General features: G+C 38.9%; 1 protein-coding gene across 9 annotated transcripts in view; it reads right to left on the bottom strand.

Annotated features, from left to right (window-relative positions):
* Positions 1 to 27,409, bottom strand: part of USP54 (ubiquitin specific peptidase 54) — a 93,511-nt gene that overhangs the window by 3,268 nt on the left and 62,834 nt on the right. For 5 of the 9 annotated variants that reach the window (XM_041473864.1, XM_041473889.1, XM_041473904.1 and 2 more), the window contains 15 exons: positions 26,827 to 26,932; positions 24,817 to 24,963; positions 23,295 to 23,444; positions 21,856 to 22,024; positions 20,445 to 20,615; positions 16,341 to 16,472; positions 15,662 to 16,042; positions 14,403 to 14,637; positions 13,500 to 13,639; positions 12,332 to 12,505; positions 9,247 to 9,366; positions 7,915 to 8,107; positions 4,216 to 5,666; positions 1,782 to 1,900; positions 522 to 662 (listed from right to left, as the gene is read on the bottom strand). In XM_041473864.1, the coding sequence (XP_041329798.1) occupies positions 522 to 662; positions 1,782 to 1,900; positions 4,216 to 5,666; positions 7,915 to 8,107; positions 9,247 to 9,366; positions 12,332 to 12,505; positions 13,500 to 13,639; positions 14,403 to 14,637; positions 15,662 to 16,042; positions 16,341 to 16,472; positions 20,445 to 20,615; positions 21,856 to 22,024; positions 23,295 to 23,444; positions 24,817 to 24,963; positions 26,827 to 26,932 (3,829 nt within the window). Of the gene's footprint in view, positions 1 to 521; positions 663 to 1,781; positions 1,901 to 4,215; positions 5,667 to 7,914; positions 8,108 to 9,246; positions 9,367 to 12,331; positions 12,506 to 13,499; positions 13,640 to 14,402; positions 14,638 to 15,661; positions 16,043 to 16,340; positions 16,473 to 20,444; positions 20,616 to 21,855; positions 22,025 to 23,294; positions 23,445 to 24,816; positions 24,964 to 26,826; positions 26,933 to 27,409 lie in introns of those variants that run through there. The other 4 variants (XR_005955662.1, XM_041473880.1, XM_041473912.1 and 1 more) reach the window with 4 other exon arrangements.

The raw sequence follows: 27,409 nt of genomic DNA, 5'->3' as shown, positions 1-27,409 counted from the left end.
CAAAGGACAAAGGAAAGATCAACCCCCTTATTTTTAGTTATTTTCTGTATGTAACTGTCTGCACCAAGTCTTGAATTGCATCCCCTTCAATGTTTACTTTTACTCTCTAAAAATGCAACTTGCTTAATAAACTCACAAGAGAGCAGAAACTTTCCTATTGGTACTGGTGGGTTGTTTTGAAATTATAGGTGTATGAGAAGCTTTCTTGAAAATACTTTTCATCAACTGAAAAAAATGTTTGTACTGGTTGTTTCTGCATACTGACAAGTAATGTTAGCTGACATGCCTATGAGCTGCAGCAGCCACCACTCTGCAATGATACCCGAAAAAGACAGCTTTGCTACTAATATAAAAGTTCATTCTTCTTCCAAAAACAGAACAAAAAAGACAGGCTTTTATCATGGCTTATTATTGAGTTGTCTTCTCTCTTGTTTGTTAACTACTAAATGAAGACAGAGAAAAAACAGCAACCCTACACACAGATGATAGCTCTTTGGACAGCTGCACATCATTTTACTTACAAAACTGTGAGAAGAGACCAAGGTCTCTTCTCTGTTTGAGATAACTGTCCCGCTGAGACTGCGAGCAATGCGACGGAAATTCTCTGCACTGTATATTTCCTCCTCTTCTGGTTCCCTGCTATGTTCTCTGGTATATGTGACCTGCAGACAATATCCCACATTTCAGACAAGGTTTTTCATAACATCAATTTTGTACAATAATCATAGGTAACAGATGAATAGAAATATAATGGAGCATATTTCAAGAATATTTAATGATCTTGTCTTTCCTAAAATCCTTCACTCAGGTACTACTTTGAAAACTTAAGATAAATGGGTCTGTTTGGATCTGCTGATTAAAAATATTATTCCTTGTAGTATTTCTTACCTTAATAAATATACACAGATTTATTTGTCTAAATGAGATACATTCTTTAGTAAGTATCTAAAGCCAGGTCAAAATGTCTTTAGTGGGATGAATCCACCTAAAGGACTGACTGCTGCTGACATCACTGCCCCTGAAGAGATAATCATGGCTGCAGCTAATAGTCATCTTATGATAAAATACTACAGTAATCTCATAACAAAAAAAAAAAAAAAAAAATCTAGGATTATTTGATGAATGTTGGAAGCTTGTTAATCTTATGCTAGCAAGGGAAATGTTTATTCCATCTTTCCTTTCTTTTGTTCTATAAAGGAACAGATTTTGAGCTCCCTTTAACAAGTACAGAGATATTACAGGAAATGTCATTTCCCCTTGAAAATTCTTTCATGTCTTCATATACAGGCAGTGATATGTAACTGCCAGTTATTTAAATAGTTTCTTCCCAGGAAAAAATGAGGAAGAATGCTCTCCCACTCTGAGGTGACTAACTACCAACTGTAGCAAATACCAAATTATCACCCACTTTAAAAATATGTAGTGACACAGTGGAAAAACAAGAGCCTGTACCCCTGCAAGTGGTAAAATTAAGAAGTAATTATCATCAGCTGTGATGAAAGGGAATTCATGTCACTAAGTTGAAAGAGACTAGATCTTAATGTTTTCAAGAGTGTCTTCCTCCAAGCCAGAATTTAGATCATTTGACTGCATGCAGCATGAGTCACTTGTATTTTAGCTAGTTAACTCTGAGCTAGACTGCACTTAAAATTCTTTCAAACATTAATATCAATGACCCCAGTATCTTTTTCATGATGTACTTCACGTATCCCTCTGTAAATTCTTTCTTGCACAGGGCGAGCCCTTCCCCCTCTAGTACATCTTAAGTACCAAAATGTCACCTTGGAGACAGAAGAGACACTGGATCCACACAGACTGCGCTCGATCTCCGCCGTTGGGGTTTTGGACAGACCCATGCCAGCTGTAGCAGGCAGCTTCCTCACACCCGGGTTCACAGAGACTGGGAAGGAAAACACTGATTAAATTCAACACCTGATTGCATGTTATGGCACATTTCTGATTACCTTAGGTCTGACTCCAGCAAAGACAGAAGGACTATACACACAGAACAAGAAGTCACAGATCCTTGGAACATGAATACATCAGCTAACACCCAACATTTCAGGGAGAGACAGTCTATCAGGATACTATGCCTACTTCCCTGGCCCTTCTGCAAGCTTCAGGGGAGCAGTTAATTGAACTATTTAAGATTTAAATTATTTAACTGCACACCAACACCTGCCTGATACAGAGGTTTAGAGGGCCCAAAAAGACAGAAAATCAGCTACTAGAAGGAAGTTACCTGAAGTTATTTGGGATAAAAAAGTCAGTCTCAGGTTCCCTCCCCACACATTCATCTGCTCCTTCCCATTCAATGCTAGTTTCTCAGCAATTTGCTGTGCTGGTTAAATAGTTAAAGGTGTTATTTTAACTAGGATTGCTACAATTCACTTCAGTGCAATCCCCATCAACCAGTTACAATCCTAAAATTCCTCATGGAATAGACAGATCAATGGCCTAATTTAAACTGTCACAGGGAGTTAGTGCCTCTAAAAAGGAAGAAAGGTGATATGCTGATAACACCACCTTTTCTGCATTGAGGTGGTTGCATGTGGCTTGGCTTTAACTGTGCTGTAAAGCCCCTCTAATGAAACACAGGAATTTCACCAAGATTCTGAATGCAAAGGTCTAACAAAACCAGTGGATACAGGTCAAAGTTTCAACAGCATTTGAAAATGAATATATAATCCAAGTTAAAAGAAAGAAAGAGCAGTCCTAGACCTAGGACTAGGTCTAAAAAAAAATCAGGTGAATTTCATCCAGTTCATCACTGGTTCAAACTTTTTAGTTTTATACAGAATTTGCAGAACTTAGGAAAAAACAACTGAAAGTTACAGCAAACCGGAAGATCTTAAATACAAACTTCACTTTAGAAGAATATCCCTATCTCATACCATATATGTGGTGGGAAAATAGGCAAGAAAAGTCAGCATAAGGAATGGGTCATTTGATGACAGAACTCTGAAACTCCAGCTACCACTACAGCAACTGGGCTTTATGCTGGTAGATTTCCAGGAAGAACTTCCAAAATCAGTCAGCTAAGTAGGCATATATAAGACCTTCTGATTCAAGCCCATGCAAGACAGTGTCTGCAAAGTTGTGAAGTCAGATCCTGCCTAACTCTGAAAGTAAACCAAAAGGACAACAAATGGTAAATGACCACATTTCGATGTCTTAACTGATCTGCGAGTGGACTGCAAGGCACGAGAATTCCAGAGAAAACTCAAGCTGTTCAACAAAAACCTGCTCAAGACTTTACTGCAGTACTCACTCTGGTCACAGCCAGGTCTGACATTGTCAGGAATGATGGGGGCTCCACTGCCATGGCTGCAGGGCAGGGGAAAATCAGTCCTGTGTATTCACTGCAATATACATCATACACGTACAGCTATATCTGTGTCACTTTGGTACCCATCCAGTTTCAGGATGCCTTGTATTTAACCAGAAAATTTACAGCTTTAACGCTATGACACAGATTACAAAGAAATTTGCTTCACTTGTGAAGCAGAGAAACAAGGTTGCCCTATATCACACAGGAGATTAGATCAGCTTAAGTGGAACCAGATTGCTGCCGTCAGACTCCAATTGAATGTCTCCAGCAACAGCTGGATCTCCTGATGGAATCTGTTCATTTTCTTTTGGCACCAACTAATCCACAAGGTCTCATGGATCCTCATGTACCCTCAGTGCTGCTTTCACAAGTAACTTTCCAGAACTTAAAGCAGTCAGTCCTTAGCAAAACACAGGTTCAACTCTCAGATCGTGATAAACTTTTACGTTATTTTCTTGAACCAGATACAGACCAAATTCTCAATTACAATACAATCAGTTAAAATTCACCAGTGTGGAGAACATTAGCATCAGGGACAGAAACAGTTTAATACATGCCAGAGGGGGTGCAGGACTTTCAAACAGCAAAATTCATTAGCCTACCATAAGCAGCTGACTCTCTACTTGAAAACAAGATCAATTATTTCTAGGTTGCTCTTAACAGATGTTTGCCATGATCAACAGCTACTCCGCAGCCACCCCAGGCAGTGCTATCACACTGCTTTCTCTAGTTAGCTGGAATGTTTCCAGAGTCTACAGCCTCAATTTTTCTGCATCTGTGCACAAATTAATACCCATTTAACTAAATCGACTGAAAAATGCATCTTCATCTACACTGGAGTACATAGGCAGGTCAACCAAGAAAAACAACTGCATCATTCTTACCTGATTGGTCAAATGGATACCTAGCACTGTCCTGTCTTCCCAAGAAAGGCCTAGTGGCCTGTGATGCCTGCAGACTAGTCTGATAGAGGGATTCCAATTCTGAGAGCTCCTGCTCTGTGTCTTGATTCCACTCTGGATGCAGGTGTACTGGGATCCTGCTCAAGTCATCTCCAACTGCTCTCTGATCAGAAAGGAGTGGACTCCTCCCAGGTACAGGAAGCCATTCAGTATTCTTATTAGCCTTCTGAGAACTGTAATACCTAGTAACATTATTCACCCAACGGTCCACAGGCATAGAGGCAACCATGCTACTAGCAGCTCCATCATCCACCTCTTTCATTCCTCCATCATGACTGTGCCTTTCCACGTAGGGTACAGGGTCTGCTATATTCTGTCCACCTCTTCTACACAGTTCTTCACTGTGAGAACAAAAACTCACAGAAGCAACATGCTGGGCACTAAAACCCTTCAAAGAAACTACCCCGTCCCTAATATCCACAGTTGAGTGTAATTTTTCAGAAGACTGGTTTTTATTTTCTTGGTTTTGATGGATTAGCTGTCTGTAACCAGAAGATGAATGGTTGATGAAAGGTTTTTGTGTTAACTTTGGAGACTTCTCATCCTGACACACTGCAGTTATCCAGTCTTTTTCATGAGTACCTTTTCTCTGGGAGACTGCATGCATTTTCTGAAACTGCTCTGCCAAGGAGCGAACATGTCCCTTTGTACTAAAAGCCTCAGATTTACAACCATCTGCTGTGCCATTTTCACCCTGTGAGGGAAATAAAATCTCCTGGCTGTTTGCTCTGTAGTACTTATTTTTCTGCAAAGGATCCGAGGAGCACTGCTGTGTAGGGGATGAAGTTGCAGGGGTCATTGCATGGTAGGCCCCTACAAGATCAATGCTGGGCCGCACTGGAGAGCTTGCAAGTTTGGAACAAGGACTGTGCTGGCTGTCCTTTTCAGGAGATGCTGCTTGTGGTGGATGTGGATAGGAAAACAGTGTAGGCAAAGACCCAGAGTTTACTGTGTTAGCCTTGGATTGGTACTGAGGTGTGAGAACAGGCACATTATGAACCTCTTCTAACTTGCTGCTACTGCAGCAGTCCCTATAGTCTTTTAGCCCTGTGCCTGTCGTGTCAGCAAATTCCCCACTCTTGTGGGCTTCATTCTCAGTTCTTGCAGAGCTCTCTGCCAACCCTTGCCTATAGGGAAAAGAGGGAACTTGGTCATGAATATCAGCAGAAGCAGACTGGAAGTTTGGAGAAATCCTGTTGGATGGATTGCATTCAGAAGGGGGCAAGGAGGAAGACTCTGGATATAATGATGAGTGCAATTCATGGCAGGAAGCAGGTGGGTGGAAGAAAGAACTGGACCCAAATTCCACTTCCTTGTTGGGTTCCAGTGGTACCTCCTGGCTCAGCAGTACTTGGAGCGGGCCAGTCTGTTCACTAAAACACACAGAAGAGTAAACGATTAGCAGTAGTCATTGCTTACGTTATTCCTAGGGTACAGACCCTGCACTGGCTGACATACAGCTCAACACACTTTGCTCACTGTATTCTGATGAAGACTTTGCATTAATTCACTAGACACGTTTTTGTTAGTACTTTGCTTCTACCTTTGTTTTCCTACTCTAGCAGTCTAACTGACTCCATTTCATATTTTTAAGATTATTTTGCTACAATTAGGCTCTATATGAAGTATTCTTGTACAGCACCAGAGCCATTTCAACCCGTACACTGAGTATGTGAGAAAGGATAACTGTAAGAAGAGTAAGAATAGCATTTATATAAAATAAAATAACTGTTTTCCACAGTAACATCTTAGATATCTTTTAAAATGCTTTGGGCATGTTTGTGATCTGAACATGAACTGACAGTATTTCTGTAGGGTCCACTCTCTCCAGGCAACTTCATGAAGAATGACTTGACAAATGGAAGAACAGGTTGAAATTTTTCTCATATCATTTTTACAGTCTAATTTGTTGAGATATTTATCTAAAACATTAAATAAAGTCCAAGCTAAATACATAACTATTACTCTGCAATAATTTGTATCCTAAGCATATGTCTAGAAAATAATGTCCATTCTTTTAAGTACCAATGCAAGACAGTTATATTCTTGAGTCATACATGTCCCTGGCATTTTTCTGCATTCAGTTAGCATTTTAATATACAGACAGAACAAGCAGTAATAAGTCCACAGCCTATGAGAAAATGATAGGCTCCAGCAGAAAACTTAAGGCAACTGTAAAATTACTGCTTTGTTTCCTCCTTGAGATGGAGGAAATGAAAGTTGCATGGAATGAAAGTTATCATGAAGACCTAGTCAATGTGTGCAGCAATAGAATATTATTTGTGAGGAATTGCAAACCTTGTACTGTCTACAACGTTATTTAAATCAAAGCTGGAGTACAGAACTCTGGCCATGAATAAGGTTTCTTTTTCCTTGACTGAAATATTAACATTCAGTTGGATATAACATTTTGCAAAATTACCACTCTTTTCACAGAGCAGCCATGAGTGAGTTTAGCACTAGCAAAACTAGTTAAGAAAGTGCTTTTCATTTTCCTAGAATCTGCCAAAATGCCTAATTTGAGCTCTACATTTCTCCTGTAAGAGAGAATATAATGGACCCCTGATTGAGAACAAGATCAGCTTGCATTACATGTAATTCAGGTACTGCAGGAAAAGAAAAGAAAGTTATGAACTATAGCCTGGCAGGTGTGCAAATTAACTGGGTTTGGATATAGCTGTACTCTGCATCTTACCGAAAGGAACAGAAAAATTATTCTCATCTGAGATTTTATCTAAGCTTCTGGTAATACAACATGTTAGAAAGGGGAGAGGGAAAAAAAGTAACAGTTCAAGAAATAGCCTAGAAATTGGATAGGAATGGTCTAGTGCTAGGAGGGAATGGCATGGGAAGAAAGAAGGATTAAGCTGCATGCTAAAGACAGCAGGAAGAAAGGATCAGTCATAGCAGAGAGTTAATTATGCTGTAGTTAAAGTCAGTATGGAAGAAAGAATCATGAAGAGACACTGAGGAGGGCTGATAAGCCAGGCTACAGGATGCTAGGAAGCACAGAAAGAAAATGAAGAATGATGGAGTAGTCAAGGTGACAGGATCAGGATCTGGATTCAAGAGTTGTACCAGTGCACCACAAGAGAAGTGGATAGAAACAAAAGATCTGTGTACTTGACAGTTTTCAAACTACAGAGCACTAAACACACTGGCTGATATTCCCAACATAAAAGAACTATAGGAAAATTTTGACTGCAGTACAGTCTTTTACTGACTGAGTCCTGGAACTGCTCCTGATTATAAACAGTCACATTTTATCCTAAAGTATCCCCACTTTTTTTAGCCAATTATTGTCTATTGTATTTTTTCCCTTGGTGCATGAGACATCAATGCTGCCAGGCACTGACTGCTACAATTCTGTGTCACAGATCACATTATGAACACATGCACATTGGACTATTCTATAAAGACTGGGAGAAAGGGTAGTGGGGAGGGGAAAAATGGAGTAGTCGACTGTTTTACAATAGGATTTAACCTAGAGAAGAAAAGAACAGGTGTAACACAGTAGGACTTGGACTATCTGGGGAATATACATAGTTTGCTATTTCTTTCCAGACTGCACAGCTCACAGATGCAGCCCAGGTCCGTGCCTAGGCGAGGTACTCGCACTACCTTGTAGACTGGGCCATGGTGCCGCCCTGTGGTGGGTGGCAGGCTGGCGGAGGCAGCGGCTGCGGTGGCTGTTGGTGCTGCATGCGATCCTGGAGGCTCCGGGCTTTTCGGATACTGATTTGCAGCTTCTTATCGACTAGGGCTCTGCTGTGAGTGCTAGCGCTGGCATCATGCATGGCAAGTCTTAGTTTAGCTAAAATGCAAAAGAAAACATAGCAGAAAACAAACAGAAAAAAGGAATAAAATTGAAAAAGAAAAAAAAAAGAAAAAATGCAGCAGGAACAAAAAACATGGACCATGCAAATACTGCCACAAAAGAATTCACAAGGCTGCTACTGTTTCCATTAATGCACATTCAGCTTAGCCAGGTGTACAAACACATTAATTGAAACTAAACCAAAATAAAATAAAAACAATATACTTGTTTTAGCCCAATTTCTCATCCCTTCACATAGGCTCTTTCCAGCCCTACTACAATGATGCTTCATTCTGTCATGTACCCTTCTCCTGCATCCTCCATACCTGGGACTCCCTTTGTGTGCAGGAATATCCAGCTGGGATTTGAGATTCCTTGCTGGAAAGAAAGCTAACAGAGCTGTCACTACCGCTGTATGCTGCACCCTTTATTCAGCATTCCATAAAAGCCAATTTCTAAATTAAAACAGCACAGGAGCTACTCACCCTGTCTGCAGCCATTCTACACAGACAGAGGGGAGCATGGGGTGAGACAGCCAGCCAGTCATAATGGAAAAACACCAAAAATAAAATGAAATCACACAGCACACATTCTCAAAGGTCACAATGCATTTAAGCACTTCAATGTCCTAATGCTTTTTCCTTCATGAAGGTTAAAGTACAGCATAGTTCACTTCTGCTAATCCAGAATACTCTAGAGTGGGCTACCATTTTCTTCCTATGCTACACCCTCCATGAAAAACAGGGGAGCTTAATGGCCTTTGCAGTTCAGCCTGATGATGGAGAAAAATTGTGAGGACTGAGTGGGAAGGGGAACCACCTACTAGGTGCTTGTTGAAACATAACAGTTAGCACCAAAAAGGGTGCATCATCACCCCAGTGCTGTTACTACCTTAGCACTGGAGGGAACAACAAAATGAATGTAAACATGAAAAAACAGAGATGAAAAGGAATAGTACTAAAACCCCCAAATGGGAATGCTTATAAAAATGAAAAATTCTGTCCACCTGCATGTTCCTAAAGAGCAGCTGGATGCTCAGATCACGACCTGACCACTTACTGTGATGTGGTTTCAGACTCTATTCTATATTAGTAAACAGTCAAAGCGCAGTAGCTCAGGCGGTTAAGGTTACTTACATATAGCTTCGTTACAGAGAGCCAAAGCTGCAGCACAATCCCCCTTCTGCTCCTGATTCAGCGACTCTTCAAAGATTGAGTCTGCCTCCTGCATCGACTTCTCAAAGCCATCACTCCTCCCTGCAAATGGGCAGCACTCTTCATTTTGGTTTCATTATTGCAGAGCCCTCACTTACCCTCATCCCATTTGTGATCACCAAGTCCTTCCACACACGGATTCTTGCAGAGGCTGTGCATATCCCAGACTGCACCACCTAACCTTTCCTAAGCAGCAGTACCTCTTGAGCACCCTGATATGCTTGACATCCACACAGTAAAACAATGTGAAATGGATTTTTTCCCTCAAATTTTCTTTAGTTGAGAGAGTTGTACTGGCTTATTCTACTATTTTCAACACTTCAAGTCAGTACAAAAGATGGTACAGACATAGAACAGTCAGTTCAAATGACTTCTGTCAAGAAGGAATTAAACTCAATTTAGAACAAAATCTAAACCAAAATGTATATCAGTAAAAGAAATACAGCAGATTAGGATTTTTTCATTGTATGTTAAGTATTCTGACAAAATCCATCTGTCTCTTCTTCATCAAAATGGAAACAAACTGAAACAACGAACATGGCTGGGGAAGAAATCTCAGAGTTGACTGTGAATATAAATGCCTGCATGAAATACTTCTATAAACGAGTCTAGTGCATAAATTTAACTGCTGTAAATCAGAATATAAAAACCCAACAGTCTTGCAACTTGAAAAACAAGGTGGTGGAAGCTGAGAAGAAAGGGACAACTGTCAAGAATTCCTTTTGCAACAATTTGGAAAACAGTGCTGGAGAAGAGAAGGATAAATCATTTTGGACACAAAAAGAAACTGCATCCTGCCATCATAACATCCATTTCTGAGAGGAAGAAATACCCAAACTATTTTGTGCCACCTATTAGGCATTATGCAAACCATGCACTAAAATGTAAACATTCCAATGAGGCAGGGAAAATAGAAAACAAAACTTGACTGTTTAGGGGTGCGTCTTTTTTAATGGAACGTCTCTGTCATTATGGCAGAGAACATGAGTACCTTGATCAGCCAACAATAAATTACATTCTCTCAATCTGCATAACACAAGCTGTGGCCTGACCTGCTCCCTAACATCACTGTGCACAGATATAAATACAAACGCTTTTACCATAAACCCCAAAGAATCTGCATTAAAAGCTAGTTCTGGAGAGAGAAGTGAGAGTTGTTAGAGCAGTAAGTTAATCAAGCAGCACCTTCAGTTTCAAAATCAAGGGAACTGAGGCTTGTAATCAAGGGCAGAATACTAAAGTTAGCTTTCTTTGCATGAATTTAGCAGTTTTCTTGAGGGGAAAACGAGTCACAAGTGTTCTGGAGTTCTGCATACAAGCAAGCCTTCCAGGCAGTCCAGCAGTCTCTTAAACTATTATATCTCTGATTGGGGTGAGGAAAGACTTAAAAGGAATAAACAAAGACTTCCCTAGATCTCAAGTCAATGCATCTTAACTCCTCAAACATTCTACTGAATTCTTTTTTGATTAAGCATCAGTCTAGTTTACTTTCTTTTCAACAAAAAAAAGCTAAGCAATCTTTGCTTCCATCAACTAAGAGAATAGATCAAAAAGCGGGGTAAAGTATCAGAGAATATGCTGCTTTCTTTCATGCAGGAGAAGCAGAGAAGACAACATGCTCAGCAACAGAGGTTTACTTTTCAATTTTTAAATCACTAGCATTTATGTTACAAAAGTAAACACTATACTAATAGAAAAATATATCCGGCTACTGTGGTACATCAGAATTTTTCACCTGGTTACCAGCAGGCCATAGTAGGACTGTAAAATATTAACTAATGATCAGCAAAAATTATACAAACATTCCCAGTCAGACATTCTCATGGAGAGCATATTGTTCAGCTGCCACTGGCACACTGTCATTCTGCCTGCTGAGCAGTTGGCATGGCTGTAGGCTGTAAAGCACAGTTGGGATCATATCCAAAACTGGCACTGCTGTGGGCTGCCCCTCTCCTTCCTCTCCTTGAGCAGCAAACCAGCAACCTCAATTCCTTTCTACATCAGGTTGGAGGATGCAGCATTGGGATGCCAGCAGGCCTGGCAGCACAGGATACTACAGCAGGACTGCCCTGATCATATATACATTTGTTGGACCAGAGCCCAGCTGTTCACCCTTCTTGGTTCTGCTCACCCTCCAACAATCCCCAGTTAAGTGTTCCAGCAGGTTTCAAGGTTCACTCTTGACTGGGTCAGCATACTTTATCCCACCTTTCTCCTGAATCCTCTTACTGGGTGATAGAGATTCAGGACTAAAACAAAGTATTACATGTAAATCCTATCATGTTCCCTCTGCTCCAGCTGCATCCTTCCAAGTAAACCTGTTTTGCTGCCACCTCCTGCCAGAAACATGAGGAGTCATGGAAAAGACAATCAAACTTAGTATTTGGTTTTTAATTTTTTTAAAATTCTTTTTCCCTAGAAAAGATGGGCAACCTAAACCCAGCTCAGATTTTCAATTAGATCCAGCCAGAGTCTTTGTCCTGACACCGGTGCTGTGGGTACACAGCCAGTCAGGGAGAAAGACTGCAAAGCACAAGGGCAGGAACAAGCAGAATTGCTCAGGGCTGCAAAGGTACTAAATTCAAGCAGAAACAGGACTCTGGTTTATATTAACCACCTCTGCTGCAGGTGAAGCTGAGGTGCCTGAAAGGTAAAAACAGCCCTGCTCATTCCAAAATGCTAGTTAGAGGCTTACAGCTAAATTAAGGTATCAATACTATCAACAGCGTATATCACTGAAAAAATGGAAAAATGCAGATATATTAAAAATATTTCTACATTACTTTGCTTTTTCATTTAAGAAGAAATTTGGTCAAAATACCAGTTTTTTAACTTTCTACAGGTTTGAAATGGACAGCATGTCACTTCCTGAAGGTACAAAACTGTAATGGGGGTGGATGTGGCGAGAGACACACACACATATATAACTAAATCAGGAAATTACATTCAAAGGTTCAAAAAACTTCAGCACTACCATCTTGCAAAATGTACTGCATTCAAAGGTTACCCTGATTCTGCAGTTCATCTAGATCCATGAACCTGCTGGGACGGGGATTAAAGCCCATTGCTGCTTCCATTTCCTTTTCTCTTTTTCTGCGTAGTTCTTGCTCATGTGCTCTCCTTGCCACCTCTTCTTGCAATTCATCCAGCTCACTCTTTAAAGGAACAAAGATGTCTCCACCTTCAAAACAAACAAACAAGCAAACAAACGTTTTTGATAGCTACGTATTTTAAAAGTATCCCTTAAAAGACAAGGCGATATTACTGGAGAATAAAATTAACATTAGGTAATAACAGTCTGAGACCACAGAATTATAGAACATAAATTTTGTTTTGTTAAGTTTTACTTATAAAAATACATTAGTCCTTCAAGCTCCCCTGTAGCACAGCCCATGGATTCACTGACTCACAAAAACAGCATACAGAACCAGTGGAAGAAATAACCCTAAGGTGATGATGAAATCTTGAGGCTTCTTACTGTGTTTATAACTTGCAAATAAAGCTATGTCAAATTAGCCAGATCACTAGCTCATGGAAGTTAAATGGATTCCAATGAGATGTTTTTCATCCAACTGCATGAAGTGGATGAAAATGGGAGGAAAATAAAGCACCTCAATATCCTACACAACAGAAATCCATCAGTTCTCATTCTCATTCCAACTATTACTGGTATTCAGAAAGTGTCTCCCCTGCTGCCTTTCCTTCCCTCTCTGGAATAAAATATTTGCTTAGAACGATATATAAGCAGAAAACCTTAGCCTCAGCCCAAAAAGCTTGTAAAAGAACATTCACAATTCTAACAGTTTTGAATTTTATACAGAATTACAAACTGGTTTTCAGGACTCTACTAAGTTATGAGCTATGCTTGGGATCGTTTTTTTGACTGATGGCAGAATATTGAGTTATAAGAAAGAATACGAAAAATAGCTTTATTTTATCATTTAAGTCAATACACAAAAGACATGCCAGAGCAACATGATCAAAGGAATATTAAAACAAAGTTTTCTGCAAACCCCTTTGGTAAATCTTAGAATTATTTCTTGTAAAACTGTTAAGTTCTTCAAAGTTGCTTCTCCCTTTCCTTATAATTTCCCTGTGAACATAAACATCCAGAAAGTAAAGAACAACTCGATACATTTTACCTTGCATAATCACCCCTAGAAAGTGTATCTTACCATTTCCCATGGTGTGTGGGCTGTTTGTCCAGCTCCCAATTGACGAAGCTGACTCCACTTCCAAGATGCTGCTACTGTGAGACTTTGGGATGTTGCGCCAAGCGGGAACAAAGCCACCTGCTCTCTTCATATGAACATCCCTCCAAGAAGAGAGTAATTATAATTTACCATTTGACTAATTTCTCCAGGAGAAATTGTATCTATCTTTTTTGTATTCACACAAACATATACTCGCATTTTAATCTAATTTTAAAAGAAGTCTACCGTAAGAAAATCTTGGGAGAAACAGGAGAAGAGAAAGTTAACAAGGAGGACAGTAATTCTATTCTCCTCCATAAGATGATGCAATTCATATGAAAACTGTGGTCCAGGAATTGTTCAGAACAGGTTCTTACATATTGTTTTATTGGCCATAAACGGTGCCACTTTGTGATTACCTGAAGCTTCCTAAGTCAAGGAAAGAAACACAAGGTGCTATTTATTTTTACATACAAATATTGCAAGTATGTCTGAAAACAAAGATTTCTCTAAGAGGCTACTGATTTCTCATTTTTTACAAGGTGTCTGTGAATCAATGGTTTAATGGAAACAAAAAGGACTATGAGCTACTCCAAGTATAAGCTTTTAAATCACAGACTATGGGTACGACTATTTCAGATGCATCATTTTAGATCACATTTCTTGCTCATTCAAGCCCCGTTTTTCTTCTCTGCTCACCAGCAGTAGGCTATAAATACACTGGGAAGAACAGGTTCCCATTTCCCTACTATTTCTCCCCTGTCCCAGTACAGCTGTATTTAAAACTAGGACCACTGTTTTGCAAAATGTTCTATACCATTATGTAACCACAAATAAGAAATCAAGACTTCAATCATTCCAAACATGAATTTTGTTCAAATGTACCTGTGGGTGCTTGAGCTTTCAGACAAGGGCATGTCCAGACTAACTGGGCTGTTGCTGTTGCGCTCACTGCTTTCATAGCCAGACTCCATCCTCTGTATCAGATGAGGATGTTGATCCACCACATGGTGCTGGGTGCCCCGGCCCAGCACACCACGCTTGTATCTGACATTTGACTGGCTTGACCTTGTTTCGTGAGCAGCGCGCTCCTTCACCTCATTCTCACTAAGTTCTTTACCTGTCAAGATAAACAATACAGCTTGGTAGAAGACCTAAGCTTCAACACCAGCAAAACATCCATATATGTTAGCTTCTCAACTATGTTTCAATCAGAAGCACCATCCTTAATTTTGTGTAAAACCTTCAATATTAAGCAAAAAAAAAATGCAATACTTTTACAGCTTTCCTAGTTATTTTAAGCAATAACCTGTTCACAAATTTATCTTTGAATCTTTCCCCTTAAGCATAACTTACCATATTCCCCCTGAGGTAACAATTAAGTCTGGAATGAAAATCCTTTCTTCCACATAGTAATTTTTATTTGTACAAGATAATTTTACAGTATATCCAATTGCATTTCCATTACTCTGTCATATCGATTTCAGATGCTCTCACTTTTTACGCTATTGCTATTTATGATTTGTTGTGGCTTATACAGAGGACATGAAAACTTCGTTTTTTTAAATTCTCCCTTATACATTTCACGGTCTTTCCATTTAATTCTTGTTTGGGTCCCTTCCTTCCCTGGAGGTGTGCTCTCTTCCCCTTCACATTCCCTTTACATATCTCGTTATGCTTCTTTTCAATTGTCAAAACCAGCAAAGTCTCCATGTACAAGCTACATGGCTGTAAAATCTTCCCAGATAAATCGTCACTGACTTCCAGGCTCTTATCTTCACAACAAGACCTCTGCACTGATACACAAGGTACTTTCTGCACCATACTGTGAGCCATCAAGTAAAAATACATGATGAGCCAGAGGGAAAACCAGAGCAATACAAAAGCTCACTCCAAAGGTCGAACTTCAGACACTCAGTAATATAGCCTGTGTCCAATTTAAGCAGGGTAGATGGTATTGTTTCCCTTAAGTTTTCCTTAGACAGGAAACAGAGGGCACAGAAATCAAACAGAATAACCACACATGCACTATGAATACCCACACAGGATTTAGTCTTCACAGACATGACTCACCACTGACCTGAATTCCATGTTCAAATTTTCACTTCCCACACATTCTGAAGTAAATCTTCTCAAACTCTTACCTGCTTCTTCAGAGAAAGGGCTAAGCTGAGTGTAGCCACAATGTTTCCTCTTATCTTTACTGAAGATGCTGTCTATATTCAGAGACTCTCTTTTGGGTCTCCACGTTGGCCGGTACCTGCTAGATGAACTGGATTTAGACTCGCTACTGGTACTCTCCACTTCCCAGTCTCGAGTGTGTGCAGACAGGCTTTTTGAGGGTCGTGTTTCTGCCTGATCCACACTATTCCCTCCACGAGGCGAGTTCTGGATGGTTTGGGAAATCTGCTGTGGTCTGCTGTGGATCATATTGCTCACTGTCTCTTTAAATTCCCTCAGCCTGCTGGTGCTGCTGGATGGTTTGGGGGCAGTCCTGGGGGCTTGTTTCTCCTTCAAGGTTTCCCCTGCAGTTTGTAGAGACAGCAAAAGCCACAAAAACAACTTCAATTAAACTGGCAGCCCTACTTGCAGCATCTTCATGCAGACTTTGAGAAGTACAATCCAAAACAACAAAATTATAATATAAAATCCAACATTCTCTAAACAAACATCCAACCAAAACAGAACTAAACATCAAAAAGCAAAGAGAGGACTAAATAAAGACAAAGATGGAAGAAACAATGAGAAAAATGAATATACACACCGAGAACATTAAAACATTCAGAAATATACTGATATTTAAAATAAAGTAACATCTCTTGCCTTCACTATGGTATCCTGATGACTGAGCCTCATCTCCTTTCCGCCTAGACCGGCTAGAACTCCTCTTGCGGTCTGCCAGCGAGCCCTTCTTTGAAACATGCCTCTGATTGCACTCACTGTCAGTCAGGTGGCCTGGAAGGAGGAAGAACACAGCAGAGATGACAAGAGCCTTCAGATCAAGTGTTCACTGTGCTAAGAGCAGCAGGACTCTTGCTCCTTAGGAACTGCAGACACTCCAACACTAACTGGCAAGTTTAGGTAAATTTTTGTATCCATAAGTTTTTGGTTTTATCTTGGAGAGGATGTTCCATTTTTAAGTTCATAAAAGAACAATACAGCCCCTCCAATAGTTAATGACAGCTTATCCAAATGCCGAGGAAAAGGTTTATTCTGCTTTGTCTTCTAATAGTCTACGGACACCATTTTCTTGCTGTCAGTTTTAATGACCATGAGCATGAAACTTCTGAGGACAGCTGCCAGACATTACTCTGTTGAATAAAGACTCAAACACATGAACAAGTTACCATCTAAGAATAAATTACCGTGCATCATCAGCTGCTCTGCACTAACTACTCATCTCTTTGCCTGTAGCAAACACTAAGTAATCTGAGTTAGCCTAATCTACAGTGAAGAAGCCTCACCTGGCTCTCAAGGGCCAAGCCAACTAATTCACATCTGCCACAAGCTAAGAGCACACCCACAAACTATGAACATGGATCAGCTGACACACAACACTTTCTTATTACAGCTTATGTGTGAGTGCCAGTATTTTCTCTTCAACACAATTTACTCCCCATTTCCTCACATCAAGCGGGAATTAAGGCTATTTGACATCACAAGTTTTCTGTATTGCCTTTGCTCAGTTCTATAGTTCTCACACAGACACAGTCCTAAACCTGCAAGCACAAACACACGCATGGCTTTACTCACGTGAGTAGTCCCAAGCAGAGATGCAGGATAAGAAGGGAATTTATGATAAGCTACAAAGACGTTTTTCTAGCCTTTATATCACAGACTTTTACCCCACATAGGATGATAGGAAATGAAAATCCCTAACAGCAAATAGTGGTCTAACAGCCCCCAGACTGCATAGCTGGCTCTCCTGAACCTTCTCTCTGCTCTAGAGATTAGCAGATTCTACATACAAAATTGTACCAGCAACAGTTAAAAAACCAATTCACTGCAACTACGGTTGCTACAAAGATACTACAATAAATGAGTAGGAAGGAATCCAAACAATAAAAAGCAAGCTACACAAGTCTCACTTTTCATTTGCAAAGGAAAAAATTATTTTGTGACCAAATTTTTAAGAAACAAGCACACTACGTAAAAGAAAAGAAATTAAGGAAGCAAAAGAGAAACGTTGGCAACAAAGATAAAAGATGTGTAGCATTTGGGTAACTGAACGTGTCTGTGCTTTGATGGATTTTTTTTCCCCTTCACAGCATGGACTGCCACTATCTTTCAGGAACTCCAAGAACAATATTATCCTTACAGTGGCTCCCCTCAAGACAGAAGAGAGTGATGTTTCACTTCAGCATGCACAACTTCTCTAGTTAAACATTCCAACCTGACAAAGATTGTTCAGTTAGCCTCCTTCACTACCATGAGAGAAATTATTTGACAATATTTAGTGCTATACACACTAGCTGAAGGTTTGCATTGAATAAAGCCCAGATCAGTCTTTTAGAATGAAGGCTGCTAGCTTTGCATTAATATTTTCTTCTTTCAAAGACTGCAAATATTGTCCCACTGTCATCATTTAATAGCCATGGAGGAGATGTCAAGAACCAGAAGTCCATAGGACACAGGCTTTATTGTCTTTATTTGGACACTCCGAAACAAAGACTAAATCCAACATAATGCATGAATACAGGAATTAAAATCTCAAGAATATCAGCTAGCACTTAACACTCACTTTTTAAAATTCACTAAAATAACAATCCAGCACTTTTGAGTGCCTAACAATGCTTAAAAGTTGTCTCTTGCTGGATGTATCACTAAACACCTCATCCTCCAGACTTGGGATGGCTTCACAAGCAAACAGCAATATTTAAAGGAAAAGTTTGGTTTTGCAGAAGTTGTGTGTGTGTGTCTAAGAGCATGTCAAAGAAGGAAATTAAATCAAATGGGTTAAGACAGAACACCCCCTACTCCCTCCCCCTGAAATCTCAGTTGCCTGAATAGGGCAGCCAGAATACGCACATTTTTCTCAGCAGCACAGGTGGGTAGGGGCAAAGAGAGGGCTTGTGCAGCCACTCTTCTGCCCCCATTCTGAAGTACCCAGGAGCCTGAGGACATGCAACCCAATGGTGGAGCTTCCCTGGAGGATGATGTGGGATAGGGTCCATAACTTTCTGGGCTGGAGTAGTGGGTAAATGGCCATTAAATGAAGAATCCTGCTCTTGCCCAGAACGATTCAGTTGACAGGTCAGTGTGGATGGCTTCTTTATAGCCCCACGGATCGCCATTTGATGACAGAGCAGTTGTATTAGTTGGCAGACTGACTTTTTTTGGAAAGGTAGTGGGTAGGTAAAAAAAGAGGGGAAATGCCCAGACAAGTGGTTAGCTAAGGGGACAGACTGACTATAGCTAAGGCTGAATCAGGGAAGATAAGGACAACTGAATTTATGTGGAGAAATGGACTAAGCTGAAGGGAATAACACAGGATAGAATCAATAGGAGAAGAAAGAAAAAGAAAAGGACAAAGTCACTAAAAATGACAGAACAAAAGGTTACATGCTGAACTTCATGCTTATATGTTTGTGACCATCCCCTTTACTCTCCTTTTCTGCCAGCTTCTGCATGGCAAGTTTTGCAGGCAGGAACTTAATCCAATAAACTCTGTGCCATTTTTGCAGACTATTTAAAAAGTATACTACTATCTCTTTCAATTTTGTCTTCTTTGTACTCCAAAGACAAATATACATTTTGTTTCCACATCACTCAATTTCTGTTCCAACTTTCTTTTCTTTCTCATACCCTACCTAAGACTATGACTGGTCCCTACAGCATTAAGTATTTGCTAAAACACTGGAAGAATTGGTGGGCTATTTTAAACTGTGTATTACAGTTACTCAGACTTCTGATGAAGAATTAAAGAACACTAAATAAAATGAACTTGAAACATCGTTTTCAGATTTTGATGTACCATAGATTTTTACAAATGAACCTATTACACTACAAAAGAGGAACAATTTTACAAAAAAAAAAAAAAGGAAAAAGCAGTCTGACAGCTTTGACACTCTGGTGCAACCTAACAACTGCTGATTCTACTCTTAGGTCTTCTTAGAAAACCTATTTAAGGCACAATAAAGTAACTTTTCAAACAGAAATAGCAGATCCTATTTCTGATGCTACAGCAGTCTGACCTTAACTTATGCACTACTTTTTTACAAGTGATGTTAGAAGTTACTCCATGCAGAAACAGGCTGACTGTGGACATTAGCCATCAATAATTGAGGAGATCAAATCTTTAGACTTCCAGTTAACCTCTTTTCAACTAAGGAGTGTGAAGGCAGACTGTTCAGCTGCCCAAAGGAACATATATACAGACTATATTCTCACTGGATATTGACTGGAAGCTTAACTTACTTCCATGGCACAGGCAGGAAATTATCTTATGCTCCTCACTGGTGCAGTAAATACTACTAGCACTCACTTTAAGTTCTTAGTTCTCAAGTATGAGGGAAACTGGTGATGAAAGCACCTTTTCCAGACAGTTCTAACTCTTGAAATGAAGTAACTGCCCAGAGATGAGTAAGTAGCACACACGACAATTACCAAACCCTACAACAGGGCCATGCAGACTCCAACTCACAGAATTATGTAACAAAGCAGGCAGTACTGTGGGTAACAGAAAAACAAACCTGTAAATGCTTGTCTGGCTAGACACAGGTCTACAGCAGCCAAAAAGACTTTCAAATCATGGGGTTTTTTTGGTGAATGCCAACTGTTCATTACAAATCAAAAACTCAGAATATTAAACACTGTTTGCTATTCTATTAAAGGTTGGGTGTATATACAGATATTTTCAACTGGAATCCACTGCAGTCATCTTATCTAGTGACAGTGATCATACACAGATGTAATGGTGTCTGCTACCTGTGTCCCTGCTGCTTTGTGAAGCGGCATCATTCTCCACATTGTAGATGACTGTGCCCTGGGAGTCAGAGGAGAAGTGACTGACCACAGACTCATGGTGTGCCTGTTTATAAGGATAGCTGTCTGTAGAGGAATCTGTCCGGGTATCACTCGAGATGGAAGGTTCTCTCCCTGGAGAAAAAAATAATGTCAAGGATGTAATGTCAAATTTCAATCTTTTTGTGTTATTATAAAAGTCAAGAAAGACTAAGAAAAGAGAGCAGGAGCAACTACACAGAAGTTAACAGAAAAACAGAATACCAAAGATACCAACCCAGATACAAGAACACCAGAGATTATGGGAAAAGTCTGCTCCTTTGGAAGCAGGGAGACAGTACCATTCCTTCTAAAAACATGTTTCTTTCTTCCTCTTTTTTAAGTCCAAGTTTATCAAATTTTTATTATGAAAAATTAAACTACATCCATTGGACTGCAAAGTACACATTAGTACCATACTGAAATTATTGTCCATTTTCAACACTGTTGAGTGCAACTACAATATGAAACACTGCTTTGGGGAAAGCAAAAAATAATTACTCAAGTACAAAATATTAGTAAGTATAACAAGAACATCATGTTATAATCATTCACAGGTTTCATCTATTACGACTCAAAAGCTACCTGGTATCAACTTTGTACTGAAATACTTTTATCTAAAGCAAAGTAACCTGCCCCTTCTCAAGAAGCCAGCATTGATCCCCTACTGTAAAGTACAAAGCATCGTGATTCAGTTTCAATACAGTAATACCTGAACTCATGAGAGAAGGTGAAAAGGGCAATCTCCTTCCTCCACTTTCAGTAAATAAAAGTAAAAAATCTGAACAGTTTGAAGACTATAGTTAATTTTACATATGTGATGTATACACTCCTTAATACATGGGATATTATTTTCATACTCATTTCTCCATAGAGAAATTAAAGAAGAAAAAAATACAATAAAGAAGGAAGTTGTTCTTGTGTTTAACTGCAAACATTGACCTTGAAGGCATTTCATATTTTTGGTGAGAACAAGCCCTGCAGTAAATGTCCTATTTAAGGACAGTTCAGATCTTTTGAAGTCAGCAACTGCAGTTATTGAAGTCATCAGTCAGTGTTCCTTTCTACATCCAAATCATACCAGGTCCTTCACTTAGCCCATCCCCCAATTTCTTTCTCCAAACATTTTTGGAAAAGATTGCTATCCAAACAATCAACAGTCTTAGACCAAGAGAGAGGTTCACAGATAAAACACTGGAAATCCTCTTCAAAATTCCTGATCAGCTTTAACAAGCACCCAGGAGGCCTAGTGACAGCAATACGCTCCAAAGAAGGAAAACATTTCGCATGCCGCATTTCAGCGTGAAGGTACAAGGCACAGAGCCCACGTGCTTACCTGAGTCCTCACTGTCGTAGCAAGTCCTGTTATATTGCTGTAAATCCACCTGAGGGGGCAAGTCTTGCGTTGACACTGGAGTTCCTCTTGGATCTGCATAGAGCAGCAGCAAAGGCTGATAGTGACCCTTAATGCACTTTGTCACAACATCTTTCCATTTTGGACCAATCTGAATTGACAAGCAGGAAAAAAAAAATTTAAAAAGCAAGGTTTTTTGTCATAATTTTCTATAATAAGTTCTTTTTTCCCCCCATCACAATTCTTTCAGAGTTTGATTTTCCACTGACATACTTTAACTCTTTCTATAGCCAGCATTGACCTGGACTCAGCAAGAAAGTTCCTGAGCCGACCTAATTAAAATCCAGGTATTCATCATCCTATGGCTAAATTGATTACAATTCCCACTAAAAACACAATTACAAAAACAATCATTCCCTTTCAGATGTTTTTTCCATGAAAAACTTTTCATCTTCTGGGATGTTCTAACTTTGCATCAACCAAAAAGCAGAAGAATTTTTAATTAACAAAATGAACAATAAAGATACTAGGACAATAAATTCAAGTCAAAGCTAAATACTTCAACTGTGTAAATCTTTCTGCTGTAACAGAATCTCTGCTAGCACTAATAGGCAAGGCAGTTAATTCACATAGTAATACTAATCTCACAAATCTTCCCCATGTACTAATACAGGTTTCACCTGATAAACTGAACATTTACTCCAACAAATTTGCTCCATACATGAGTATTCCACTAAAGCACTGCAGTACCTATCCTTGTAAATTTTCCTGCTAAGAAGTATGACTGAATATATGCATTAAGAGGTTTTTACCCATTGACACTGTGTTTGGCATAACTACAGGAAAAAATTTTCCTCTCTCACCTTTGTGATTCAACGACTAGAAGGAAAAAAGGAGAGTGGTATGAAATAATGCCAAACAATCGAATAGGTTATAATGTCCTGCCAAGATCTCAGCACTGGTGTCTTTAATGTCAAGGACCTCATGCTTGGTGAAAAGGCTAAAAAAAAACACTAACAGGAGAGCGGAAAATTTGTTCTTGGCAGCAAGCACTAGGGAACACTGGCATGTAGACACTCAAGCAGAGTTCAACAACAGGCACTAAATAGCTATACTGCTTGTCAGCAAGGGAAAGAGATGGGTGTTAGCTGTATGCACAAGCAACTGTACATTTTCAAACAACAGCATAAAAACAAGACCGGGAGCCAAGTGAACAGAACAATAGGGCTTCTGAGCTTTCTGGTATGCTTTTTAAAAAAAATATTTCACTTTGTTGAGAAAAAAAGGAGTAACAAATTTGTGGATCCTGAGTGGAAAATCAGCAAAAAACCCTCTCAAAATCTGTAGAAAACAGAATGGATTTACACACAAGCAGCTAACAGATTTGCAAAAGAGTGTTTTCCTAAACATTTTTTTCTCACCTCTTTGACATGAGCATCATCAAAGTACATCCACTTGCGGATTTTAGTCTGGAAGAAGAAGGTTGAATAGTGTTTTCCATAGTAACAGATCATTCCCACCAAATACAGCTCCGAGTGTTTTGCTCTGTCATCAGTTACTCTGAAGAAGAGCTTCAAGAAGGGAGGAAAAAAAAACAGAAGGAGGAATTAATAAAGTGCTCAGAATTTTACATACTGCTTTATGTTCAAAGACCTTGAAGTACTATAGAGAGGTCTCAGGCTTTTATTTCAAAAGACAGAGAAAACAAGGCAATAAGTAAATAATCATAAAATGCTTAAGTAAACTCAGAGACCAGAAATGGATTCTGACCAACCCCCCAGATGCTCATAAATTGAGCTGGACTTGGAGAATGTGTATACTTGAAGGAAGACATTTACAACAATGATAAAATACCTACATAATTTGAATGTGGTTCTATTTAGAAAATTTGTATTCTGTGTCATGCTTGCTGATTATATCAAATACTGTTTAAAACATTCATTCCTTTTTGCAGAAACGAGGTGGTTTAGACAGCAAACAGCTGGCATTTATTCTGACTTTAGCTATTATTATTAGCTATTAGCTAAGAGCTATCCAGAATTTAGCAATTTAACAATGAGAATTTACCAATTTATGATGCTAACACATGAAAGATCAACTGAAGACATCAGTAGATCAAAAGAATTCAGCACACAGGAAAAAAAATCTTTTCTATTTAACTGAATGTTGTTAATTTAAATTGCACAGGTCTTGTGTTTTAGTGCATTACTGCTTTACTACACAAAGACCACACTGTTTCATAACCACATTTCCATCAGCTCACACTGATTCTGGTACACTGTGCACTGGACAATGCATTTTTTTTAAACATAATGTGTATATATATATATTAACTATTTTATCTGGTATCTCAATGCTACAGTAAGACACAGCTACAGTTTGGCATACCAATAATTCAGCTCTAAAGCATCAGTTAATGCAGAGTAAGTGAACCCTCCAGGGAATCCTATTTAATTCAATCTGTCATTCAATCACACAGTGCCAGCCACCACCTCTTAGAGACTGTTCAGTCACAAATAACTCTTTAGTGTTATGACCACACATTTCACCAAAAAGAAAAGCTAAAGGTAAAAAAACAAACCAACCCCAAAGACCACTAAACTACATTTTGCCTTCAAAAGAAACAGAAATAAACTTCTGTTCTTTAAAATGAAAGAGCACATATGTATTTTCATAGAAATAGCACAACCCCGATCCAGAATTTCCTTTCACTTGAAAGTATTTTTAGAGTTTCAGACATTTCAGAAACTCAAGAATATACAGTTCACAGATTTTTCTAAGGCTTTCAGAGGCAGGTCAGATCCTTGGTTATGCCCTCTATTCCTCTTTTTACGGACACTAAAAAGGTGAAGGTGGCGACTTTATATTTTTCTCCATTTGCTACTGTAGACTACCATGAAAAAGACAGTCTTTGTAAGTAGTGCCAAAATAAAAACAACTTACATCTCCCAGCTTAAGGCAAGTTCCCAGACTGTGAATCACATCCTCAGCCAGATCAGAGTGGTCTGAGTCCCAAACCAAGCCAATGGTGATGATCTGTGGTGAGTTCATCAGCACACGACGAATACGGATCTTTTCCCCACAGTTACTCTGAGCACATAAATAAAACAAGACACTGAATATAACTCTTCACTTATTATAACATTAGGGCAAGGCACTGACAAGTATAAGTCTCAGAATTACAGCTTCCAAAGAAGAGGTGATGAAACACAGCAGATATGCTCAGTGCCAAGGCAGGAGCTTCTCATGTCATAGATGAGATGTGCTATCAAGGCTATCCTGCATTCTCAAGCTTTGAAGTGAACACTGCCAATTCTTCCTCCTGCTATTGATAATGATTAAAACATATAGCACAAAACCAAGCTTATTTAAAAAAATATATGTAAACATACATGAAAGATCCCAGTAACATTATTAGGAATTGGACAGAAAGGTCACTTTTAATCAGAACCTCAGATTAAAAACTGTATGTACAGAGACTGATGCCTTATATGACAATGTCAGGAAAAATTTTCTGCTCTGCTGAAAAAGCAGAAGTAGTCCTGCTTTGCTGTTAAATTTGAGTGTTTGTACACGGTACCTCAAACATCCCATCTTAGACAGTATAGTTAGATCAGTATTTGTATAAATATGAGAACAGCAACTGAAAGATGAGGAGAGTAAGAGTTGTTTTAGTAACACAAAGGAGTTCTACAATTCTTATTTCCTGCTTCGATTTTTCTTCCATTTTTAAATAAGTACTGGTGCACTTTGCAGGGGAGAGGGGTGTCAATGATGCAACAGAGCGGGGGGGGGACATAACAAAAACTATGACAAAGTCCATTCGCAACATTCATTTTTTCCCTGAGGCACATCACAAAGGTACCCCTATAAAATGATAGGAAAAAACTCCCATTTTCATAATGGGAATCACTTGTCTTGTCTACAGAGTCCAGTTTCACAACTGGATATAATAATTTCTGAACACTAAAATCAGGGAAAAGATCACAAAGCACCTCTTCCCCACAGCAATCTAGAAAATTTAGTCAGAATTTCAATCCCAAATATCACTGAGTGAAAAAAAAGAAAAAACTAAAAAAAAGAAAAACTGTAAAGGACTCTGATGTTTAAATGTAGATGTGAGGTTTTAACATTAAGCTGACTTTTTTCTCACATATTTTGAAAGGATCATTTAAAGTATAAGCAATTCTGTTTATTACCTCCCAACCTATCTTAATCTCAAATTGTCTTCTTTGCTTCAGCATTTTCAGCATGACAGCATGAACATGGCACCCTGATAAAAAGCTTCCTTAGCATAACTTCGAGGCCACACTTCGCTAAATCTCAACAGAAATTTTTTTTGAGTATAAAAAGAACACGACAGCAAATGCTGGTATACAATTTTATCCAACTGATTATTTCACAGTCAAAGAGCAGTTTGCCCTGACCAAGAACGTATTCCTATTAAATTTCACTTTCTTCAGTTATTAAATAGCTGGACTCATATGTACCTTTTAAATGACAATAAAATATCTTAATTTCTTTTACTTAGATAAGTAAGCCACTATTTGCCAATATTAAAAAGTATATATTTCAATGGAGACTTTTACTGATGGTTTCAGTTATAAATTGAGAGGGGAACGAGGTATAAAATGGAAATACTTATTCTGGCCCCAGGGACCAGGTACACAAGCCCTCCTGTTGAAGCCAATGCTCCTGCCCTACCTGTTAACCAACATGTAAAAGAAGTTTGACATAACTCTTTTTGCATATTTATTACGAGCCAGAGCAAGACACTGAATTCTTACTTTAGAAATCTAGCACTTATGATATCCATAAAAAATAGGTATCTATTCCTGTTTTTAATACTTGTGGTTAGTCAAAGCAGCACCCATCATCACTAAGTTTTCCCTTCCTTCACGGAGTACCTGTGAGATACTGAATTCACACCCAAAGAGAACCAAGGCTACTCACTGGACAGTTTCGCAGGTCCCCCATGGTGCTGGCATTCTGCAGGAGCTCTCCAAACATATCTGGAGTTGGTTTCTCCCGCCTTTCCAGCATACAAATAGCTTGATTGCTTCAGTACAGACCAAATATGGAAAACAGAAGTTTAATAACAAAATAAAACCAGAAACCCACACTAATCTTAATTTTTTTTTTAAGTTAAGAAACTTACAACACAGAACACTTTTTATATTTAATATTGTAGTACAGAAAAAAACCACACAATTAATTGTGAATTATTCCATCTTCCACAAAAATACTGCATAAAGAAACAAGTAGAACTCAAAATAGAAATAGATTGATTGGTTTAAATTTAGTATCTTAAAAGAAAATTTAAGCATTTTGATAAATACTTAGTTTCAAAAAGAAATATTTTGGTCAAAATACACCTCCTTCAATAAGCACAATTACAGTAAAGTAGCACAGAAAGATACATTCTGAATAAAATTAAAAAAAAAAAATAGCACGGTACCCAATTTATTTCACTGTCCAAGTTGAAAGAAAGATATGTAGACAAAAGTATTAGTGCTCAAAGCATGTTCAAGCTTAA

Source organism: Pyrgilauda ruficollis, unplaced genomic scaffold, assembly GCF_017590135.1.
Source record: "Pyrgilauda ruficollis isolate IOZ18807 unplaced genomic scaffold, ASM1759013v1 scaffold11, whole genome shotgun sequence".
Taxonomy (NCBI): Eukaryota; Metazoa; Chordata; class Aves; order Passeriformes; family Passeridae; genus Pyrgilauda; species Pyrgilauda ruficollis.
This window is presented reverse-complemented; position numbering and strand designations above follow the sequence as displayed.